At 41.0% G+C, this 23,037-nt stretch overlaps 1 protein-coding gene and 1 long non-coding RNA gene across 5 annotated transcripts in view; both read right to left on the bottom strand.

Annotated features, from left to right (window-relative positions):
• Nucleotides 1-23,037, bottom strand: part of AKAP10 (A-kinase anchoring protein 10) — a 76,855-nt gene that overhangs the window by 53,308 nt on the left and 510 nt on the right. For 3 of the 4 annotated variants that reach the window (XM_031934250.1, XM_023196453.3, XM_023196452.3), the window contains exons 2-4: nt 13,803-13,850; nt 8,275-8,457; nt 3,240-3,797 (exon numbers count right to left, since the gene is read on the bottom strand). In XM_031934250.1, coding sequence (XP_031790110.1) covers nt 3,240-3,797; nt 8,275-8,457; nt 13,803-13,850 — 789 coding nt within the window. The remainder of the gene's footprint in view (nt 1-3,239; nt 3,798-8,274; nt 8,458-13,802; nt 13,851-23,037) is intronic. The other variant, XM_023196454.3, reaches the window with a different exon arrangement.
• LOC111529558 lies at nt 20,177-23,032 on the bottom strand. The gene is made up of 2 exons (XR_002727464.2): nt 22,195-23,032; nt 20,177-21,712 (listed from the first exon to the last, which is right to left on the bottom strand). It is a non-coding gene; the product is annotated as an uncharacterized LOC111529558 (long non-coding RNA).

The following is a 23,037-nucleotide window of genomic DNA, read 5'->3' as shown; positions in this document are numbered from 1 at the left end:
CTACGAGGGAGGCTAAGGCAGGAGACTTGCTTGAACCCAGGAGGCGGAGGTTGCAGTGTGCCGAGATTGCCTCACTGCACTCCAGCCTGGGCGACAGAGCAAGACGCTGTCTCAAAAAAATAAATAAATAAATAAAAAGAAAAAAAAAGAAAAAAGGCAAGCTATTGAGATGGAGAACAGATCAGTGGTTGCCAAGTGTTGGGACAGAGGTGGGGTATGACTTGAAAGGTGAAGGAACTAATTGTTCTTTACCCTTATAGTGGTGACAGTTACAGGAATCTATGTGTTAAAACTGATAGAAGTATATGTTTTAAATAGGTCAAACTTACTATATATAACATTTGAAGATAATGAAAAAGGGCCAAATGTAACTAATGGTCTTTTAATAACTCCACTGCTATTTCTATTTTTATTGAAAATTACCACCAAAGCAAAGACAGTTTCCAAAAACAATAAATGTATTACAATTACCGAAACATAATCCCAGCACTTTGGGAGGTCAAGGTGGGCAGATCATGAGGTCAGGGGTTCAAGACTGGCCTGGCCAACATGGTGAAACCCCATTTCTTCTAAAAATAAAAAAATCAGCCAGGCATGGAGGTGGGCACCTGTACTCCCAGCTACTCAGGGGGCTGAGGCAAGAGAATCGCTTGAACCCAGAGGTGGAGGTTGCACTGAGCCGAGAGTACACCACTGCACTCCAGCCTGGGTAACAAAGTGAGACTCCATCTCAAAAAGATAACAATTACAGAAACAGACTTTGGACTTCCATTTCCAGAAACAGGTTAGAAACATTTTTCCAATACTGAATTCCCTCAAAATGTTTTTTAAAAAGATGAGTTTGTGTTAAAGTAAGGAAAACACTGGGAGCCAGAAACAAATACTGGCAGTTCCCTTATCTGAAACATTTGGGGCCAGTAGTATTCTGGAATTCAGAATTTTGGAAGGTTTTACAGGGACAACACATTAAGTTTAACAGACAGCATATTAATTAACACTCCAGCACCATCTGGGACAATACCCCATAATCAAAAACCATCATATTTCTGCAATAAGTGCAAACCTGCACTCATATAGGATTAGTACGATCACCCAAGACAAAAATTCAGTTTTAAGTGGTACCAGAAGGGTAGTGACACAGGCCCCAGCTGCATGGCAAAACAGAATGCAAAACACCTGAAATAACCTAATTTATACAGAGTACATAGAGAATTCCCACAGATAAAAGACCAAGAAACATGTTCACAGCCAAAAATCACTAAAATCACAAGCCACCAAGAGTCTGAATCTGAGGAAACAAAGAAATGCTGAATCAGGTCCACAAAAACTGTAGACAGTAGAATTATCAGACAATAAACACACATTTAATAAAACTAAAGAAATAAAAGATGGGATCAAAAGTGGGATGAAGTGTGAAAGGAGTAAGAAACTACAAAAAATGATCCATAGAAATAAAAAATTCAGTAACTTTTTTTTTTTTTTGAGACAGAGTCTCGCTCTGTTGCCCAGGCTGAAGTGCAGTGGCCGGATCTTAGCTCACTGCAAGCTCTGCCTCCCAGGTTTACGCCATTCTCCTGCCTCAGCCTCCCGAGTAGCTGGGACTACAGGCACCCGCCACCTCGCCCGGCTAGTTTTTTGTATTTTTTTTAGTAGAGACGGGGTTTCACCATGTTAGCCAGGATGGTCTCAATCTCCTGACCTCGTGATCCGCCCGTCTCGGCCTCCCAAAGTGCTGGGATTACAGGCTTGAGCCACCAAGCCCGGCCTAACTTTTTTCTTTGTTTGAGCTGGGGTCTTGCTTGTTGCCCAGACTAGTCTCAAAACTCGTGGGCTCAAGCAATCTTCTCACCTTAAGCTTCCTGAGTAGCTAGGAGTACAAGTGTGTGCCACTTCACCCAGTTTACAATAACTTTGTGATGAAAATAACATGCGGCCAGGTGTGGTGACTCATACCTGTAATACCAGCACTTTGGGAGGCCGAGGCAGGTGGATCACTTGAGGTCAGGAGTTCAAGACCAGCCTGACCAACATGGTGAAACCCCATCTCTACTAAAATATAAAAATTAGCCAGGTGTGGTGGTGAGCGTCTGTAATCCCAGCTTCTCAGGAGCCTGGTTGAGGGAAGGAAGGAGGGAGGAAATAACACACTGAAAACTTGATTCAGTAGCAGATTAGACCTCATTTTAGTTCACTGAGAATGAGCGAACTAAAAATCTGAAATCACTTAGCCCTTTGAGACACAAACAACACTTAAGATGAAAAAGAAGAACATGAAGGCTGTCTAATCAAAATCCCAGGTAATAATTAAGAGTATAGAATTTCTAAACTAATAGAGAAGAAAAAAAACAGGTGCTCTTGTCAAAATGCTTCTAGGTCCACATTTACTGTACAACCTAGGGGAAGTTACCTAACCTTTCTAAGCCCTGGTTTTCTCATGTGTAAATAAGATAATCATGCCTACTACCTGCATAGAGGTCTTGTGACTAATAAATAAAATCCAAATATACACTAAGCACAGAACTTTTTTTTTTCTTTTGAGACGCAGTCTTGCTGTCGCCCAGGCTGGAGTGCAGTGGCACGATCTTGGCTCACTGCAAGCTCCGCCTCCCGGGTTCATGTCATTCTCCTGCCTCAGCCTCCCAAGCAGCTGGGACTACAGGCGCCCGCCACCACGTCCGGCTAATTTTTTTGTATTTTTAGTAGAGATGGGGTTTCACCATGTTAGCCAGGATGGTCTCGATCTCCTGACCTTGTGATCTGCCCGCCTCAGCGTCCCAAAGTGCTGGGATTACAGGCTTGAGCCACCACGCCCAGCCCTAAGCACATAACTTAATAAATGTCACTTATTGGCCATTTTAAAAATAATTTTAAAAAATTTTATCTGCAAAGTGCAGTAAAATATTAATAAAATTAAGACTGAGGGAGGAAATAAGGCTATGTGGATAATAGTTTGATTTCAAAATCAGTGGAGGAGAAAAGTAGGACATTTGACCCTTCTTCATTTACTAATTCTGATAACACACTTCTTAGAAGGTCCAGTCACTCCAGATATCCCTCCTGCTCCTTTTCCATACACCGATCTGACTCTGCTACACTCTCCAAATTCTCCCAAATTTACAAGTAGTTAGAGGAGGAAAAACAAGATTCCAATCATTTTATTCCTCATCTGAAGTTCTGCTTTGTAAATTAAAAAAAGAAAGTGAGACACACACGTACACACAAGAAAATCACATACTCACTTTTCATTAGTTTTCCTGACAATTCTTTTAGCGGAGAAGCAGGACTATTTCTACTGGCTACTGTAAGTGTAGAGGAAGATTCTTGGGTTTCCATGGAAACTTGATGAGTTCCTGCTCTGGCCCTTTCAAGATGGAGAGAATGGGCACTGTCATATTCCTGGGAAAGCAGCAAGTGATTCTGAGTGCTGTTAGTTCTATTATTCAGGTCAATTCCTTCTGAATGAGTCATAAACAACTGTGCTGAGCTGGAATCCTCCAATCTCTTGTCAAGAGAATCAGTTAAAAAAGCTGCTGTAGTTTCGTGCTTTTTAGATGGAGAGACAGGCTCAGCCAGTGAGCTCTGCTTCACTGTGTTTAGACTGTGTGCTCTTATTCGCGACCAAGTTGTTGAGTGAAAACTTTCAGCTTCTAACCAAAATTTCACCAAATGCTCCATTCGCCGAAGTTCCATGAATTGAATGAAGTAAGGGAGGACAACAGTGTCGTGCAAGACTTGTTCAAGGGTCTTAGAAAGGCTTGATTTGGTCTCTTGAGTCTGGTAGTCCAGACAAGATCTGCCTAAAAGATAGAAGCAAAAGAATTAGCAGTTCAGCAACAAATAATTTCAGATTGACAGATTAGTCAATCACTTTTAGCAATAACTGGTACCAGAGACCTTAAATAAAGTTTACGTCCTACCAACTAAAATAAATTTAAAAAACTACAAATACTATGCTTTTGGTTTCTAAACAAAGTACAATTCTCCAAAACTTGCCTAAATTATTAAAAAGTTCTTTGTAACTCAATAATTCTCATATCTCTTTTAATGGCAATTCAGATCATACAAATTCTTTTTTTTTTTTTTTTTGAGACTCTTCACTTTTGTTGCCTAGGCTGGAGTGCAATGGCACGATGTCGGCTCAATGCAACCTCCACCTCCCAGGTTCAAGCGATTCTCTTGACTCAGCCTCCTGAGTAGCTGGGATTACAGGCACCCATCACCACGCCCAGCTAGTTTTTGTACTTTTAGTAGAGACGGGGTTTCACCATGTTGGTCAGGCTGGTCTCAAACTCCTGACCTTCGGCAATCCATCCGCCTCAGCCTCCCTAACTGCCAGGATTGCAGGCGTGAGCCACCGCACCCAGCCCAGACCACGTAAATTCTTAAGAAAAAAACTTATGATACTAGTTCCAAAGAAAAGGGGCCAATAAAAATATTAAAAACTATACTCAACCTCATTACAAATTCCAGAAAAGCAAATTAACATAAAATGCATTTTTGCTGTCAAATTAGATTTTTTTCAAAAATTATTAAGCAGTAACAAGGGCACAGGAAAACAGGCAACACTCTCATTCACTGGTCATGGGGATGTAACTGGCAAAACCATTTTGGAGGAGCATTCAGGAATAGATAGCAAAGTCTTAGCAAACTGCATGATTTTCAATTCAGTAATTACACTTGTAGGCACTTATCCTGAGGGAAAATTGTGGCTATATCTACAAAGATGTTATGAAGTCAGCATTATTCATTCATAGTAGGTTAAAGAGTAGCTTTGAGATCGTACCTTGAAAAACGAAACTAAACTTAATAAAAAATCATTTACCTTATATTTAACTAAATTTAAGTTATAATTATAACCACAAGCTAATTGTTAGGAAAAACAAAAAATTTTTTTTTAAATTGGCTTTCATAGCAAGATCATAAAGATGGTCATTCTTACAAAACTGACTGAGGGTTTCATCAATTTGTCAAAAGAGCTTTTCTTAATCCATTGACACTCAAATCATTTTTTTGAAGTACGTTGTGTCATCATCAGTTTTACTGTCAATGTCAACTAGTTCATCTTTGTCAACATCACAAACTTGAGGAAATTCTGATCTTCTGCAAGATTTACAATTTCTTTTAATTAAATTCTATGAGATAATGCTAGATTCACATGAAGTTGTAAGATAAAATACTGAAAGGGCCAGGCGTGGTCGCTCATGCCTGTAATCCCAGTACTTTGGGAGGCTGGGGCGGGTGGATCACTTGAGCCCAGGAGTTCAAGACCAGCCTGGGCAACATGGTGAAACCCTATCTCTAAAAAAATAATAATACCTGCAGATCCCTTGTACACTTTAGTTTCTCCCATGGTAACATCTTGCAAAGCTATTGTACAATATCACTCTAAGATACTGACAGTGATACAACACTCTAACTTATTCAGATTTCCCCAGTTTTACCTGTACTCATTCCTGTTTTTAGTTCTTTGTAATTTTATCACATTGAGATTTCTGCATCCACTGCCAAGATAGAATTTCAACATTACAAGGATCCCTCGTGTTGCACTTTTATAACTACACCCACTTACCCCTCTCACCTCTCTGTCTCTAACATCTGGCAAACACTCATCTTTTCATTTCTCTAATTTCTCTATTTCAAGAATAGTATCCAAATGGAATCATACTATATGTAGCCTTTAGGGATTGGCTTTTGTCTGACAGCAAAATTCCCTTGATATTCATCCAAGTAGTTGCATGTATCAACAGTTTGTTCCTTTTTATTGCTGAGTGGTATTCCATGGTATGAATGAACCAGTTCATTCACCTGCTGAAGAACATCCAGTTTTTTGATATTAAGGTGCTATGAACATTTGTGCACAGGTTTTTGGAGGAAGGTAAGTTTTCATTTCTCTAGGAAAAATGCAGAGTGCAACTGCTAGGTCATATGGTAATTGCATGTTTCACCTCATAAGAAACTATCAGCCAAGCATGATAGTTCACGCCTGGAATCCCAGCACTTTGGGAGGCCGAGGCGGGCTGATCACCTGAGGTCAGGAGTTCAAAACCAGCCTGACCAACATGGTGAAATTCCATCTCTACTAAAAATAAAAAATCAGCCTGGCATGATGGCAGGCACCTGTCATCCCAGCTACTCAGGAGGCTGAGGCAGGAGAATCACTTGAACCTGGGAGGCGGAGGATGCAGTGAGACAAAATTGGGCCATTGCACTCCAGCCTGAGAGATTCGTCTACAAATAAATTTAAAAAACAAACAAACAAACAAACAAACAAAAACTGCTTAGGTCAGGCATAGCAGCTCACGCCTGTAATCCCAGCACTTTGGGAGGCCCACACGAGTGGATCGTTTGAGTCCAGGAGTTCAGGACCAGCTTGCGAAACATGGCGAAACCCTGTTTCTACAAAAACACAAAAATTAGCCAGGCGTGGTGGTATATGCCTGTAGTCCCAGCTACTCAGGAGACTGAGGTGGGAGGATCACCTGAACCTGAGGAGGCTAAGGCTGCAGTGAGTTATAATCACGCCACTGTACTCCAGCCTGGGCAACAGAGTGAGACCCTGTCTCAAAAAAAAAAAAAGAAAAAGAAAGAAACTGCCGTTTTCCAGTGTGTCTGTACCATTTCAAATTCTCATCAGCAACTTATGAGTGATCCAGCAAAACTTACAATTTTACTCTGTGAGCTACGTGCATTTTGTTTGCTATGTATTATTGCTAAGTGTGACCCACAAACACATTGACACTGGTTTGAATACACACAAAAGTACAGAGAGATGTCAAAAGAAGAACTGATTTTATTAGAAGTCTATTCGTTCATGGATCTATTTTTCAACTTATGACAACATGACATGCAATTTTCTAAGTGCAAAAATTTGGTTAACAAATACTGAGAAAATAAAGGTATCCTGCATATGTTTTTGTTTTGGAAGAACTTATTTTAATATAAAGGATTTTACCATACATACTGTGATTTACTTCTCACTTTCAAACATGCCTTAGACATTTTCCCATGTCTTTTTTAGACTTCTAAATGGCTACACTGAGCCAGGTGTGGTGGCTCATGTCTGTAATCCCAGCACTTTGGGAGGCCTACGTGGGAGAATTGCTTGAGGCCAGAAGTTTGAGACCAGCCTGGGCAACAAAGTGAGACCCCGACTCTACGAAAAAATTAAAATATTATCTGGGTGTGGTGACACATGCCTGTAGTCCTAGTAACTCTGGAGGCTGAGGCGAGAGAATAGCTTGTGCCCAGGAGGTGAAGGCTGCAGTGAATCATGATCGTACCACTGCACTCCAGCCTGGGCAACAGAGTAAGATTCTGTCCCAAAAAAATAAATAAATAGAAACAAATGGCTACACTATACACCAGAGCAATGGATATACCACAATTTGGTTATTTTCCTCTAACAGATATATCTATGTTGTCCATAATTTTTTGCTATCACAAACAATACAACAATGAATAGCCTTAAACATACATATATACATGTGCATATGAATGAGCATATCTGAGGGCTAGGTCTTAGAAAGAGTGGCCTAAATGACATGCATATTTTATACTGATTTCCAAATTGCTTTCCAAAGAGTCTTCAACGAATTACATTATCACTAAATAGGAGGGGTATTTTTCCCTGCATCTTCACTAACATTCAAATTGTCAAACTTTAAATATATGCTAATGTGGGTCAGGCACGTGGCTCATGCCTGTAATCCCAGCACTCTGGGAGGCCCAGGCGGACAGATCGTGAGGTCAGATTGAGACCATCCTGGCTAACTCGGCCCGTCTCCACTAAAAATACAAACAATTATACTGTTTGTATTGCGGAGAGTGCCTGTAGTCCCAGCTATTCAGAAGGCTGAGGCAGGAGAATGGAGTGAACCTGGGAGGCGGAGCTTGCAGTGAGCCAAGATCCTGCCACTGCATTCCAACCTAGGCGACAGAGCATATATATATATGCTAATATGTTAGGGAACATTAACTGATTATTTTAATTTGCACTTCCCTCAGTAATAAAGTGAAGCATCTTTTTCATATATTTATATTTAGTGGTCCGACATATTTTTTCTGGAAATGCTTGTTTTTCTACTGGGCATGCTTTATATTCTATACTTACGGGAACACAACACAGTGCTAACCATCATACTTGTAGTTGTTATTTTAAATATATTTTTTCCAAAGCATCTTCCTGTTATATAGTTCTGTATCCTATGACAGAAGTTTCACATATTGTACTCAAATCCTTCTGTTGCAAGTTAACAAAAAATGATAGTTACTTACCCAGGTCACCAAAATGAGCGGCCTCCATGTGGCTTGGCTGCTTCTTAAGTGTGGCTGTCCTGCTACTTGAAAAGGAGTCCATGTTGGCAGAAATGGCATTGATTGCAACATGACTTGGTCCTGCAGCCTCCAGCAAGGCATGATTTTTAGTGCTTTTTTGTGGGGAATGTACGGATATTGAAGCTATAATTTTTCAAAAAATTGTTAAGAATTAAACACAATTTGATAGCCTAAAATTCTTGTAAGGGGGCTTTCAGAGAACTTTAAAAAATTAAATTTTGTAACATTACTCTTAAGTCAGCATACTCAGCAAAAAATACTTTACAGGAAAAGTAACTTAATCAAGTGGCAGAAAATTGGGAAGAAAACACTCTATTTTTTTTTTTTTTCAGACAGTCTTGCTCTGTCATCCAGGCTGAAGTGCAGTGGCACGATCTCGGCTCACTGCAACCTCCACCTCCCAGGTTCAAGTGATTCTCCTGCCTCAGCCACCCAAGTGGCTGGGATTACAGGCATGAGCCACCACACCCAGCCAGAAAACATTCTAATATTATTTATAATTCTCAAAATACTGTGCCAAAAAGTTAAAAGAGCGAGATCTTTCTCTGAGAACTTCTATTGTGTATAAAGAGTAACACAGCCAGAAAGCATTCTAAAACATGGATTATTTTAAAATCCTTAAACCTTGCTTGCTTTAGGAACAAAATTAAAATTGCAGAATAAATGCTTAGGGTGGGAGGAAACCTAGAAAAACATTCCTTAGGCCGGGCGTGGTGGCTCTGCCTGTAATGGCAGTACTTTGGGAGGCCAAGGAAGGTGGGTCACCTGAGGTCAGGAGTTTGAGACCAGCCTGACCAACATGGTGACACCCTGTCTCTACTAAAAATACAAAATATTAGCCGGGTGTGGGGGCCGGCGCCTGTAATCCCAGCTACTTGGGAGGCCGAGGCAGAAGAATTGCTTGAACCTGGAAGGCGGAGGTTGCAGTGAGCTGAGATCGCACCACCGCACTCTAGCCTGAGCAACAAGAGTGAAATTCCATATCAAAAAAAATAAATAAATAAGATAAAGCACACTCAAAATTCATAAAATATATTTTTAGTAGTCTGAAGAAATATCAATATCACCCTTTTGGCTTCAGAATAAAGATAATTTCAGTCATTCAATAATAGTTGTGGGAACTACAAAATGAAGAGTGACTATCTTCAAACTATTTTTTCAATTTTAAAGGAAGGTTTACTTTTATTTTCATGAGAAATTGGAAGGAGCAAAATAATTTTTAGCTTATTTATAAACAAAAGCCAGTTTTCGTGTTCAGACAAGTATGAGTCTATAGGAATGGTGAGACTCTTGCATTGTTTCTTAATTAGATGTATATAATATAAAATGCTATTAACTCATTTGTACAAGGCTTTCCCTGGTCCCTCTAAACATCTCTGTTAGAACTAGCAACTTATTTTTACCACTCCTTCCTCATAATCTATCTTTCTTGGTCTCCATGGTATTATACTCTCCTAATTTTCTATCTGCTCATTCCTCTCATTCTTTTAATATCCATTTATCATTGCCCAGTGTGTCAGATATGGCCTGCTTCTTTGGCTCCTCTTCTGGAGGCTATCTGTTCTTCTTTTATTCTTTTTGCTAGAAAGCATATTTACTCTCAAATCTTTAATTATTACTAGAGCAATACTTTTCAAACTTTTTTAAAGCTGCAACCTCCTTTGCTTACCCCCAAAATAAACTTAACAAGGGGTCGGGCGCAGTGGTTCATGCCTGTAATCTCAGAACCTTTGGAGGCCGAGGCGGGCGATCACGAGGTCAGGAGTTTGAGACCAGCCTGGCCAACATGGTGAAACCCCATCTCTACTAAAAATACAAAAAAAAATTAGCTGGGCATGGTGGCGTGTGCCTGTAATCCCACCTACTTGGGAGGCTGAGGCAGGAAAATCGCTTGAACCTGGGAGGCGGAGTTTGCAGTGAGCCGAGATCTTGCCACTGCCCTCCAGCCTGGGCAAGAGAGCGAGAATCTGTCTCAGAAAAAAGAAAAAAAAAGCAATTCTGGCAAATTAAAGGGGAACATCTTACTCACACCCTCCACATGGACTCTTTGCAACAGCTCCTGGGGTATACTTCTGCAGAGCAGATGAGAAATCCCTGATCTCTATCTGTGAATTGTCTTTGACCTGGACTTTGGTCTTGAATCACTGATTACCCGCCACTAGGCATTCCCACCCACACTGACTTTACCATCTTCAGCACAATCTATCTAAATATCAACTTAAAACATCATCGTCTGATTCTCCTCTCAATTTCCTTGTCTGTTCAATCCACCAGTCTCCAAAACTCAAAATCTTGGTCCCATTCTTTTTCACTGTATCTGTTTACTTGCCAAGATTTGTTGACTTTTCCTTCAAGATGTTTAAACATTTACTTACCTATTTATTTTTAACACCACACCCTCAGTGCAAGTCTGTCTGTATTATAACAAAAAAACTTCCGGGGTCTCCATCCTGCAAATCTCTTCCAGACTAACCTTTCATAAACACCATACTTACAGCATCAATATCTTGCTCAAAAACCTACAGTGGCTTCCTGCTTCCTGTCTCAATTCTCTTTTCTGGTCTTTACAGCCTTCTATACCTTCATCTCAATCTTTCTGTAAAAATCTCCCTTTACTTGTCTGAAGGCCCCTCTGCCCAATATATCCTCAAATAAGAAGCTGGGCTGGTAGGGAGAAAAGAGAAAGAATCTCTCATTCAAATCTTTCTTAATCTTTAACTTTTATACAAGGTAAGTGTCATTTCCATGAAGTCTTCCCTAAACTTCAGAAATCATTTGCTGACCTCAAATTCCTCTGAACTCCTTGCGATGCTTCATTTAGTTTGACGAATTCAACAAATTGAAGGCTATGTTAAAACTAGATAATGATAGCTACCAATGGAGGACCTACTATATACCAGGCACTATACTAGTTTCTCTATGTATCTTTTTTTTTTGGATATTATTTCATCTATCTCTCACGACAATCCTGTAAGACCATATTTTCCTCATTTTAGAGGTGAAGACAAAAATGAAAAGAAGTTGAATACTTTGCCCTAGGTTAATGAGCTAGTAAACAGCCATTTCAACAGGCAGGATTTCAACCTAGGTTTGCCAGACTCTAAAAAATCACTCTCTAACCTGTGGTTTAAAATTCAGACCTTAAAATTACTGTGCATATAAAATAACATATGTAACATATGTAAATGAATGACTCAAAAGCACCTCCCACCCAACATAACAAAACTGAACATATAATTTCCTGGCTTGGTTCTGTTAGGCAAGTCAGAAGGTAGGTATCAATCTTAAATATTCCTCTCTCTCACACTTCATATTTAATCAATAATAAACTTCTATCCATTTTGCCTCCTAATGTTTTTTCAAGTCCGTTCAGATCTCTACTTCCATCACTACCAATCTAGGCCAAGCCATCTGTGGAATTACTTGATTAATGTTCCTCTCCCCTACTAATCTGGAAGTTCAATGATGGCAGGACCCAAGTCTTTTTTGTTCACTGTTACAGTCAGTTTTTGTCTAATGCCCAGAATAGAAGAAGTGTTCTATAAATGGCAGCTATTATTATTTTGGTTTATTTGCTACTGTTCTGTATATAAGTTTGTCTTTCCAATGAGACTGCAAACGTCTTGAGGGGCTGTTTCTTGTACTGCTTCTGTATTATCCTAAGGTTAAGTCAGTCAATGTTAAGCACAAGTTACGTACTATCATAATCAGAGTATGAGCATAAAATTTTTTAGCCCGGTAGAGATTTAGAAATTAGCCGGGCGCGGTGGCTCAAGCCTGTAATCCCAGCACTTTGGGAGGCCAAGACGGGCGGATCACGAGGTCAGGAGATCGAGACCATCCTGGCTAACACAGTGAAACCCCGTCTCTACTAAAAAATACAAAAAAAACTAGCCGGGTGAGGTAGTGGGCGCCTGTAGTCCCAGCTACTTGGGCGGCTGAGGCAGGAGAATGGCGTGAACCCTGGAGGCGGAGCTTGCAGTGAGCTGAGATCCCGCCATCGCACTCCAGCCTGGGCAACAGAGCGAGACTCCGTCTCAAAAAAAAAAAAAAAAAAGCGATTTAGAAATTAACTAGGCCAATTCCCTCATTCAACAAATGAAGAATCTGAAGAAAGTTACAACTTCCCAAGGTCATACTGTTAGTGGCAAAGTTTAGAGTGAAAGACTGGTGTTCTCACTGCCTGAGACGTCTAAGTTCCTTCCTTCTACTACAATCAGATCTAGTCTTTACAGGTCTCTGCTTGAGAAGGGCTTTAAGCCTTTATCACTGCCAATCAAATTTTGCTCAAAGAAGGCAGTTTGAACTAATGTAGAATCCAACTGGCTTTAAATAAGTAAAGTAGGCTGTAAAGTACCTTATTTTTTTTCCCCTAATTTTACAACTTTCCTAGGTTATAATTAGTCTTCTCCAGCAAATTGAGCATGTAGAATACTCAATGCGAGCAATGCAACATAAACACATTTGAAAGAAAAATCTAAATAAGCAGCAATCTACAGATTTTATGGAAATAAACTGATGAAATCAATATGTAATGACTATGGAAACAATTTCCATTATAATTTTCCCATTTCAATCTCTGTACACTGGACAAATAAAATCAGTGAATAATACAGCATCTTTAAAAAGTATGCTCTAATCTATAAACAAGGACTATGTATCGATCGCAACAAAAAATAAAACTAATATATTTTAAATTAAGTTTGTTCATTCAAATAAAAAAGCAAAAACTGTAATCCACCATACTTCTGGATCAATGACAGAAAACTAAGCCTTATAAGTACCAGTGCTTTCCTGCAGTTAACAGACTGCTCAGTTAAGAGTATTCTTCATTTTTCATCTTACTAAATAAATAAAGTCAACTAATCACTTTTAGGGAACAACTAAATGTGTGATTAATAAGAAGGGCACTGGTTCACTGTAATCACTAGGATAGCCAATACACAGAAGGCTCAGTAAAAGCCTACTTATGGCTGAGTGTGGTGGCTCACGCCTGTATCCCAGGAGTTTGGGAGGCCGAGGTGAATGGATCACTTGAGGTCAGGAGTTCGAGACTGGCCTGGTCAACATGGTGAAACCCCCGTCTCCACTAAAAATACAAAAATTAGCCAGGCATGGTGGCGGGCACCTGTAATCCCAGCTACTCAGGAGGCTGAGGCAGGAGAATCGCTTGAACCCAGGAGGTGGATGTTGCAGTGAGCCAAGATGGCACCACTGCACTCCAGCCTGGGCGATAAGAGCAAAACTCAATCTCAAAAAAATAATTAAAGTAAAAAAACCTACTTATTATATGCTAGGTGTTAAAGCGTTATACAGGTTAAAGAGGGAAATAAATCAAAATCATAAGTAATTATAAAATAAGACAAAAATGATTAATGCCAAAAGAGAGAAGATAACAGGATTAAAGAGCCCACAAATGCAAAGCACATCACTTTCTAATGCAGTGGATTGCCAAGGACAGAACTTACCTTTAATGGACTTGACATCTGAGGTCTTCTCTTGTTCTTTGCCTTTCACTAGAATATAAAAAGATAATTATGACCAATTTTGCAGTCAGAGATCCATTCGATAATATTGTAAAAATTAGACCAGCTTTATTCTAAGATGAGTATTCAAAGTTCTAGAACAATGGACAGCCTTGGAGGACAGCACAGGAGGGCAGTTGTCAGCAAAGGCTTCTCTAAGGAAGTGACCTTGGAACAGCATCCAGTCAAAAGAACCTGCTTATGGAGAAACAATGAACCTGCTTATGGAGAAACAATGTTGTCATGGGCTCTACCACTTATAAGCCACGTGATCTTGGACAAGTTACTTTACTTCTCTGGGTCTTAATTTTCTTGATTTATAAAATTAGGTCAATAATAAAAACTACCTTAGAGGGTTATTGATGAAAAAAAAATACCTGTAAGGGGCTTAGAAGGGTGACTAGCACAGTAAAGTTAGGACAAATGTTAACCAATATTATTACCATGTGTCATCCATAGTACTAGCTACTAGAAGCATAGTGAAGAAAGTTCTTTGGTTGTGTATCACATATTACTTCTTATTCTTCCCATAGCATCAAGTAAAAACATCCTAAACCTCTAACATTCAAAGTATAATAATTTGTCTGGGCCAGGCATGGTGGCTCACGCCTGTAATCCCAGCACTTTGGGAGGCCAAGGTGGGTGGATCACCTGAGGTCAGTAGTTCAAGATCAGCCTGGCTAACATGGTGAAACACCATCTCTACTACAAATACAAAAAAATGAGCTGGGCATGGTGGCGGGCACCTGTAAGCCCAGCTACTCGGGAGGCTGAGGCAGAGAACTGCTTGAACCCGGGAGGCGGAGGTTGCAGTGTGCCAAGATCACGCCACTGTACTCCAGCCTGGGTGACAAAGGGAGACTCCGTCTAAAAAAAATAAAAGATAAAAAAAAATCTGTCTGTAAAATAATCATCTAATTGCTTCTTTATTACATAAAACAGTAAAAATTCTGCTGTAGATAAGCTAATATGACATCCAAGATAGGAAGGTGCCCAGCAGCTTAAGCCAAGTGTGAATTCTATTACAATATCTGACATAAGACTATTTTTAACCCTCTTTTCTTTTTTTTTTTAACATTAAACTTTAAAAAATCTTACTAGGAAAAGGTTATCAAAATAAGAAATGCCAAAACGTGCCCATCTCTCTATTTGTGCTCTTAAACATTGAAAGGTGAAAGGCTAGTAGCAGGAAATAACTCGCCCCCAGAGTATCTGCTTGAAGTCAATACATCAACTGTTGAGTGCTCAGTATGTGCCATACACGCTCCCAGCTCAGAAAAGGCAGTGATTTTGCCTTCAAAAAGTCTACATTCAAGCATGTGGAGACTAACATGAAAAAAATAAATAAGATCGTTGCAGGTACTCATCGCTGCTATCAGGAAGACAACATTTAAAAATGTAGGGTGACTGGTGTTTGCAGCCCTCTCAGCAGCATCTGCCCATGGACTACATCACTCACTTGAAACATTAACTTGTCTTGGCTTCCTTGACTCCTCTCTTCTGCATATACATCTGTATTCCCTGGCTGTTCTTACCCATTCTTAAGGCTTACAATACCATAGATATGCTGTTACTCCTAAATTTATATCTCCATCCTAAATCTTTTATCTCAAATTCATATAGCTAACCACCTACCTGCCATCTTCCATAATTCCACTTGTCTAAAAAGGAACATGTCATCTTCTCCCAAAACTGTTCCTACTTCAGTCTTCATCTTCCCTTATGAATGACACTGTCATCTACCCACTACTCAGGCCAAAATTCTGGAAGTCATCCTTAACATGGTCTGTTCATTACCTTCCACATACAAACTATGACCAACTGATTCTACTGCTAAAATAAACCGCCACAGTTCCACTTTTACCACCCTAAAAACATTCTCCTACTAACAATCAGATCTCCTATGTTATACTTCTAACATACACGCAACTCAACAATCAAATATCATTTTGCTTCATTTCCTTCTGTCCCCCTAAGTATTATACAGAGTTTAGAGTTCCCATGAATCACCACCTGACCCTTCCTTTCCCAGATATAAATATTATACTAAATTAGGTATTTTCTGGCTGGGAGCGGTGGCTCATGCCTGTAATCCCAGGACTTTGGGAGGCCAAGGTGGGTGGCTCATGCCTGTAATCCCAGGACTTTGGGAGGCCAAGGCGGGTGGCTTACTTGAGGTCAGGAGTTCGAGACCAGCCTGGCCAACAGGGTGAAACCCCATCTCTACTGAAAACACAAAAATTAGCAGGGTGTGGTGGCGGGTACCTGTAGTCCCAGTTACTTAGAAGGCTGAGGCAGGAGAATCGCTTGAACCCAGGAGGTGGAGATTGCGGTGAGCTAAGATTACACCACTGTACCCCAGCCTGGGCGACAGAGTAACTCTGTCTTAAAAAAACAAAAAATAAATAAATAAATTAGATGTTTTCCTTCCATGTCTGTTTTTGGACTATGACCACATCCAAATACTTTCCTTTTAATTTTTATTTTTTTGAGACAGGGTCTTGCTCTGTTGTCCAGGCTAGAGTGCAGTGGCCTGATAATACTCGAACTCCTAGGCTCAAGTGATCCTCTCATGCCACCATGCCTAATTATCCTTTCTGTTGTTGAGATGGGGTTTTGCTATCTTGCCCAGACTAGTCTTGTACTCCTGGGCTCAAGTGATCCTCCTGCCTCAGCCTCCCAAAGTGCTGGGATTATAGGTGTGAGCCATCACACCCAGCCAAATATGTACATACATTTTAATAGCATTATTCTGCACATCTTTAAAAATTACGTGAATGGCTAAGCACAGTGGCTCACGCCTATAATCCTAGCACTTTGGGAGGCTGAGTTGGGTGGATCACTTGAGGTCAGGAGTTCAAGATCAGCCTGGCCAACACGGTGAAACCCCATGTCCACTAAAAATATAAAAATGAGCTGGGCATGATAGTGCATGCCCGTAACCCCAACTACTCGGGAGGCTGAGGCAGAAGAATCACTTTAACCCAGGAAGTAGAGGTTGCAGTAAGCGACATCACGCCACTGCACTCCACCCTGGGCAACAGAGTAAGACTCTGTTTCAAAAAAAAAAAAAAATTAATTACACAAATGGCACTCCATACATATCTGACCTGTATTCATTCAATAATCTGACATGACTATTGATGCAGTTCTAGTTCATTCATGCAGCTCTAGTTTATTCATTTTAGCTACTTAATTCCTTTATAAATATACCTTTATTTACTCATTTTCCTGTTAGTGAACATTTACTTTATTTCCTAATTTTCACTTAAATATTCAACTGATGAACATTCTAGTACACGTGTTCCTATGCATATAAGCAAGAATTTCTCTAGAATAACCCTCTAGAAATGGAATTGCTAGGTAACAAATTATGTGCATTTTTTTTTTTGGCCAAGAGTGTTGGATCACGCCTGTAATCCCAGCACTTTGGGAAGCAGCTCACCTGAGGTCAGGAGTTTGAGACCAGACTGGCCAACATGAGAAATCCCTGTCTCTACTAAAAATAAAAAAATTAGATGGGGGGTGGTGGCACACGCCTGTAATCCCAGCTACTCAGGAGGCTGAGGCAGGAGAATTGCTTGAACCCAGGAGGCAGAGGTTGCAGTGAGCCGAGATCATGCCACTGCATTCCAGCCTGGGCGACAGAGACTCGGTCTCAGAAAAATAAATAAAAAATAAATTATGTGCATTTTAAATGAAAGTGACTGTACCAGTTCCATGCACTCAGATAGACACGCTTCATAGTCTCATCCTTGGTATTTTTAATTTTGCCAACCTATTAGTTTTGAAATGGCATTTGATGTTTTAAATTCATTTCCTTGTTGCCTCTGAGGTTAAAACATCCTTTCATGTTTATTGGTCATTTTGGTTTCCTCTTTTATAACTAACTGCCTCTTCATGTCCTTTGTCTTTTACTTATTACTTGTAGAAATTGTAGAAATTCCATACATGTCCTGGATGCAAATCTTCTCTTCTGTAAGTATCTTAGGTATATTTTATTGTGTGAAAGTTTTAGGTTTTTTGTTTTGTTTTGTTTTGTTTTTTGAGACGGAGTCTTGCTCTGTTGCTTAGGCTGGAGTGTAGTGGCGCGATCTCGGCTCACTGCAAGCTTCGCCTCCTGGGTTCACGCCATTCTCCTGCCTCAGCCTCCCGAGTAGCTGGGACTACAGGCACCCACCACCATACCCGGCTAATTTTTTGTATTTTTAGTACAGACAGCATTTCACCGTGTTAGCCAGGATGGTCTCGATCTCTTGACCTCATGATCCGCCCACCTCGGCCTGCCAAAGTACTGGGATTACAGGTGTGAGCCACCATGCCCGGTGAAAGTTTTAAGTTTTAATGTTGTCAAATTTACACAACATATTTTCCTGTGTCTTATGTTAAACAATATTCCTTCCAATTCTGAGATCAGGATTTTTCCCCCTACCTGTTCTTCTACACGATTTTAAGTTTTGTTTTTTTTTAACATTCTGGGCTCTTACTACCTGGAATTTGTTTCTATATCAGGGATTGGCAAACTACAGCCCATGGGCCAAATCCAACCCACTACCTTTTGTTTCGTTTTGCTTTAAGACTCCATCACCCTGGCTGGAGTGCAGTGGTGCTATCTTGGCTCACTGCAACCTCTGCCTCCTGGGTTCAAGTGATTCTTGTGTCTCATCCTCCAGAGTAGCTGGAATTATAGACACGCAACACCACGCCCAGCTAAGTCTTGTATTTTTAGTAGAGACGGGGTTTCACCATGTTGGCCAGGCTGGTCTCAAACTCCTGGCCCCAAGTGATCCGTCCGCCTCAGCCTCCCAAAGTGCTGGCCATGCCTAAACTGGCCCACTACAGGTTTTCGGAAGTAAAGTTTTATTGTAGCACAGCCATGCCCATTTGTTTACATATTATCTGTGGCTTCAAGGATAGAGGAGAGTGTGACAGAAACCATATGGTCTGGAAAGCCTAAAATACTTACTATTTGGCCCTTAACAGAAAAAGTCTATTGATCTGATATGTATGACAGGAGGCAGGAAATTATTTTTTGCCAGATGATGGATAATTGGCATCATTTACAGATCAGTCTATCTTTTCCCAACTAGGAACTCTTTTTATATCCGAAATTCCCATATATACCTGGGTCTGTTTCTGTGCATTTGTTTTGTAAGTATCAAGAATGGAATGGAAACCAAATGGAAGCCTATAGCAAAATAATGCTGCCTCCTCAATCTTTATAAAACCAGCTCCCTCTTGACATTTAAGCTCAGATTTGAATGTCATCTCCTTAGAGGACATCCTTAACCACTCAATCTTAACAGAGATGACTGCCTAGACCAGGGTGTTAATTGTCACAGATGGTGAGAAGTGGTAGGATTTGGATATGTGTGAGGTAGACCTAACAGATTTGCTGATGGATCAGATATAGAGTAGGAGGAAAGATGAGGTTCAAGGATGTACTAAAATTTTGGGCTGAGCAATTAAAAATCCAAAAATGCAGCCAGGAGCGGTGGCTCACGCCTATAACCCCAGCACTTTGGGAGGCCGAGGCGGGTGGATCACCTCAGGTCAGGAGTACAAAACCAGCCTGACCAACATGGTGAAATCCTGTCTCCAAAAATTAGCTGGTCATGGTGGCGCATGCCTGTAATTCCAGCTACTTGAGAGGCTGAGGCAGGAGAATCACTTGAACCCAGGAGGCGGAGGTTGCAGTGAGCCAAGATCCGCCACTGCATTCCAGCCTGAACAATAAGAGCAAAACTCCATCACAAAAAAAAGAAAAAAAAAAAAAAGCCAAAAATACTATTTACTGAGAAAAACTGATGAGCGGGTTTAAAAGGACTAAATCTGGCATAAAATTTTAGACACTGTAAGTTGAAGGCATATACTGGATTAAGCTTACCCAACCTGCAGCCTGTGGGCCTCATGTGGCCCAGGACAGCTTTGAATGAGCCCAACACAAATTCGTAAACTTTCTTAAAACATTATGAATTTTGCGATTTTTTTTTTTTTTTTTTTTTTTTTAGCTTATCAGCTATCGTTAGCCTTAGTGTATTTTATGTGTGGCTCAAGACAATTCTTCTTCCAATGTGGCCTAGGGAAGCCAAAATAATGGACACCTCTGTACTAGTCAGGTAGAGATATAAAGTGAACCTAAAGTTGGATATACCAATCTGGATTCAGGGGCAAGGATCCAAGGTAGTGATGTCAACTTGGGACTCAACGCATTGGTGGTATTTAAAGTCTGAATCGAATCCCTAACAGAACATCTCCAGCTTCTACTCTTACTAAATCCAGTCTCCAAAAAGCTTCTAGAATGATTTTTTTTTTCCTTTGAGACAGGATTTCACTGTGTTGCAGTGGTGGGATCACAGCTTACTGCAGCCTTAAACTCCTGGGCTCAAGTGATGTTTCTGCTTCAGCATCCTGAATAGCTCACAATGCCCAGGTATTTATTTTTTCTTTTTATAGAGATGAAGTCTCTCTATGTTGTACAGGTTCATCTCGAACTGGCCTGAGGTGATCCTCCCGTCTCAGCCTCCCAAAGCACTTGATTACAGGCATGAGCCACCGTGCCCTAAAATGATCTTTTTAAGATATAAGTTCAGATCACTCCTCTTTCAAAATTTTAAATTAACATTCTCTCTGTATTTTGTTTGACACAGGGTCTCACTTTGTCATTCAGGCTGGAGTGTAGTGACTCAAATATGGCTCACTGTAGCCTCCACCTCCTAGGCTCAAGCGATCCTTCTGCCTCAGCCTCCTGAGCAGCTGGGACCACAGGTGTGCACCATCACACCCAGCAAATTTTTATGTTTTGTACAGGTCTCATGTTGCTCAGGCTGGTCTTGAACTCCTGAGTTCAAGCTATACTTCTGCCTCAGCCTCCTAAAGTACTGGGATTACAGATATGAACCACCATGTTTGGCATCTCGGCATTAGGAATAAAACCTAACCACGGCCTGTAGAGTTCTCAATCACCTGACACTTGCCTACATCCATGCCCCAGTCACAGTAGCCTTCTTTCCTCTCTTGAAGGGCACCATGCCCTTTTTTGCCTCCTGACCTTTGAACATGCTATTCCCTGGCCTCTCTAGTTACCTCCTACTGATCTTTCAGCTCTAAGTTTCAAGGTCACCTGCTGAGTCCTCTAACATCTAACCAAAATGTGTTTCTCCTCTTAATCTTTCATAACACTTTACTCAATCTATAAGTATACACCTACACACACACACTTACATGGAGCGGGAGGGAGAAGAGAGGAAGAGATTTGTTTGCTTATTTATTATCTGTCTACCCCAGGAGACAATAAACTCCATGGGTGCAGGGACATTGTCTGGTTCACTACCCAATCGTGAGGGCCTAGCACAGCGCCTGGCAGACTGTGGACACTCAAAAGATATTTGTTGACTGGAGACAACAGTCTCTTGTGCAATATGCAGTTTGCCTCATTATTCTTAGAATGCTTTTCCGCCTTAAAAAACCAAAAAGTAACCACTGCAACGCCAACAAATTAGAGAGCTATTAAGTATACCCCTGCCTTACCAATAAAGCTTCCTCCTCCTATTTTACCTGTTTCATTCATTCAGCACTTTCATTCATTCATCACCTAGAATCAGTTACCAAAACTGTGTACCTACTTAACAAGTATTTAATGTCATTCAGAGTTCAATGGGCCTTTGGGAATCATCTAATTCTCAGCTGATAGAAGACAGAAAAGTAGGTTAACTGGTCTGTCCCCCGTTACAGTTAGTAGCAGAGCTGTCATATGAATCCAAGTTCCTGATTTTGTTTAGTGCTTTTTCCAAAACCCATTTCTGGCTGGCCGCGGTGGGAGGCTCACTTGAAGTCAGGGGTTCAAGACCAGCCTGACCAACATGGTGAAACCCCGTTTCTACTAAAAATACAAAAATTAGCCAGGCATAGTGGGGCATGGGTAATCCCAGCTACTTGGGAGGCTGAGGCAGAAGAATCGATTGAACCTGGTAGGTGGAGGTTGCAGTGAGCCCAGATCGAGATCGCGCCATCGCACTCCAGCCTGGGCGACAAGAGCGAAACTCCGTCTCAAAACAAAAAAAGAAAACAAAACCCATTTCTTTTTGGTACTGTTTTTTTTGTTTTGTTTTTTTGTTTTTTTTTGAGACGGAGTTTAGCTCCTTTTGCCCAGGTTGGAGTGCAATGGTGCAATCTAGGCTCAACACAACCTCCACCTCCCAGGTTCAAGCGATTCTCCTGCCTCAGCCTCCTGAGTAGCTGGGATTACAGGCATGCGCCACCACCCTGGCTGATTTTGTATTTTTAGTAGAGACGGGGTTTCCCCATGTTGGTCAGGCTGGTCTGGAACTCCGACCTCAGGTGATCCACCCGCCTCGGCCTCCTAAAGTGCTGGGATTACAGGCGTGAGCCACCGCGCCCGGCCTCTGTCTGGTACATTTTATCTGAAGCAACAGGAATTGACAGGAAAAATCACTGCTGTCCACAGATCCACACTTGCTCACTTCGGATATGTATTTTTAATGAAGTGCAACAACCTTACCCAAAATCAAATTCAAAATCAAACTGCTTCTACGTAAACATTGGGCAGGTTAATACAACTGAAAATCAAAAATGTAAGTAGTTCGTTTATAAAGTTAGGCTTCCAGTAGCTAGTAAACTTGCAAAGTCATCAAAAGTAGTGGTCTTCCTCTTGGGGAACTTTAGCAGTAATTAATTTTATTTTAGTAACAGCAGTAACTACCCCTCCCCCCAAGAGGAAATTGTAAGACAGCACTGGGTGAAGAAAACAATTTTTTCAGGTGTTGCTTTTAGACATAAAACCCTCACTATTTGGAAAATTCAGACTTCCATAATAAGGTTCTAAAGAGATTTCCTTGATCTTGATCCACGGTCCTCAAAGAAACACAAAAAAACTAACCACCACCTAAGAACTGTTCTTAACCAACCAGGCAGGAACTTCTGTGGGCTTTAGCAATCGCTTCTGAACCAGCGCGACAATTCTCCTCTGACCTCGCGCAAGAAGACCACCTTCTCCCTCCCAGAAGAGTCCCGGAGCAGAGCAAAGCACTCAGGGGGTATCTGTGCCGAGGGCGAAGCTCGCTGAAGGCCTTGCTGCCGCCCTGGAGAAAGCCCTCGCAGGCCCACCTGCCCCACCGCCGCCCCTGAGGCCCGGCCTGACTCCCCGCCGGTGCCCCCT

The sequence above is a fragment of the Piliocolobus tephrosceles genome, chromosome 16, assembly GCF_002776525.5.
Source record: "Piliocolobus tephrosceles isolate RC106 chromosome 16, ASM277652v3, whole genome shotgun sequence".
Classification (NCBI taxonomy): Eukaryota; Metazoa; Chordata; class Mammalia; order Primates; family Cercopithecidae; genus Piliocolobus; species Piliocolobus tephrosceles.
Note: the sequence above shows the minus strand (reverse complement) of the source record. Positions and strands in the feature narration are given on the sequence as shown.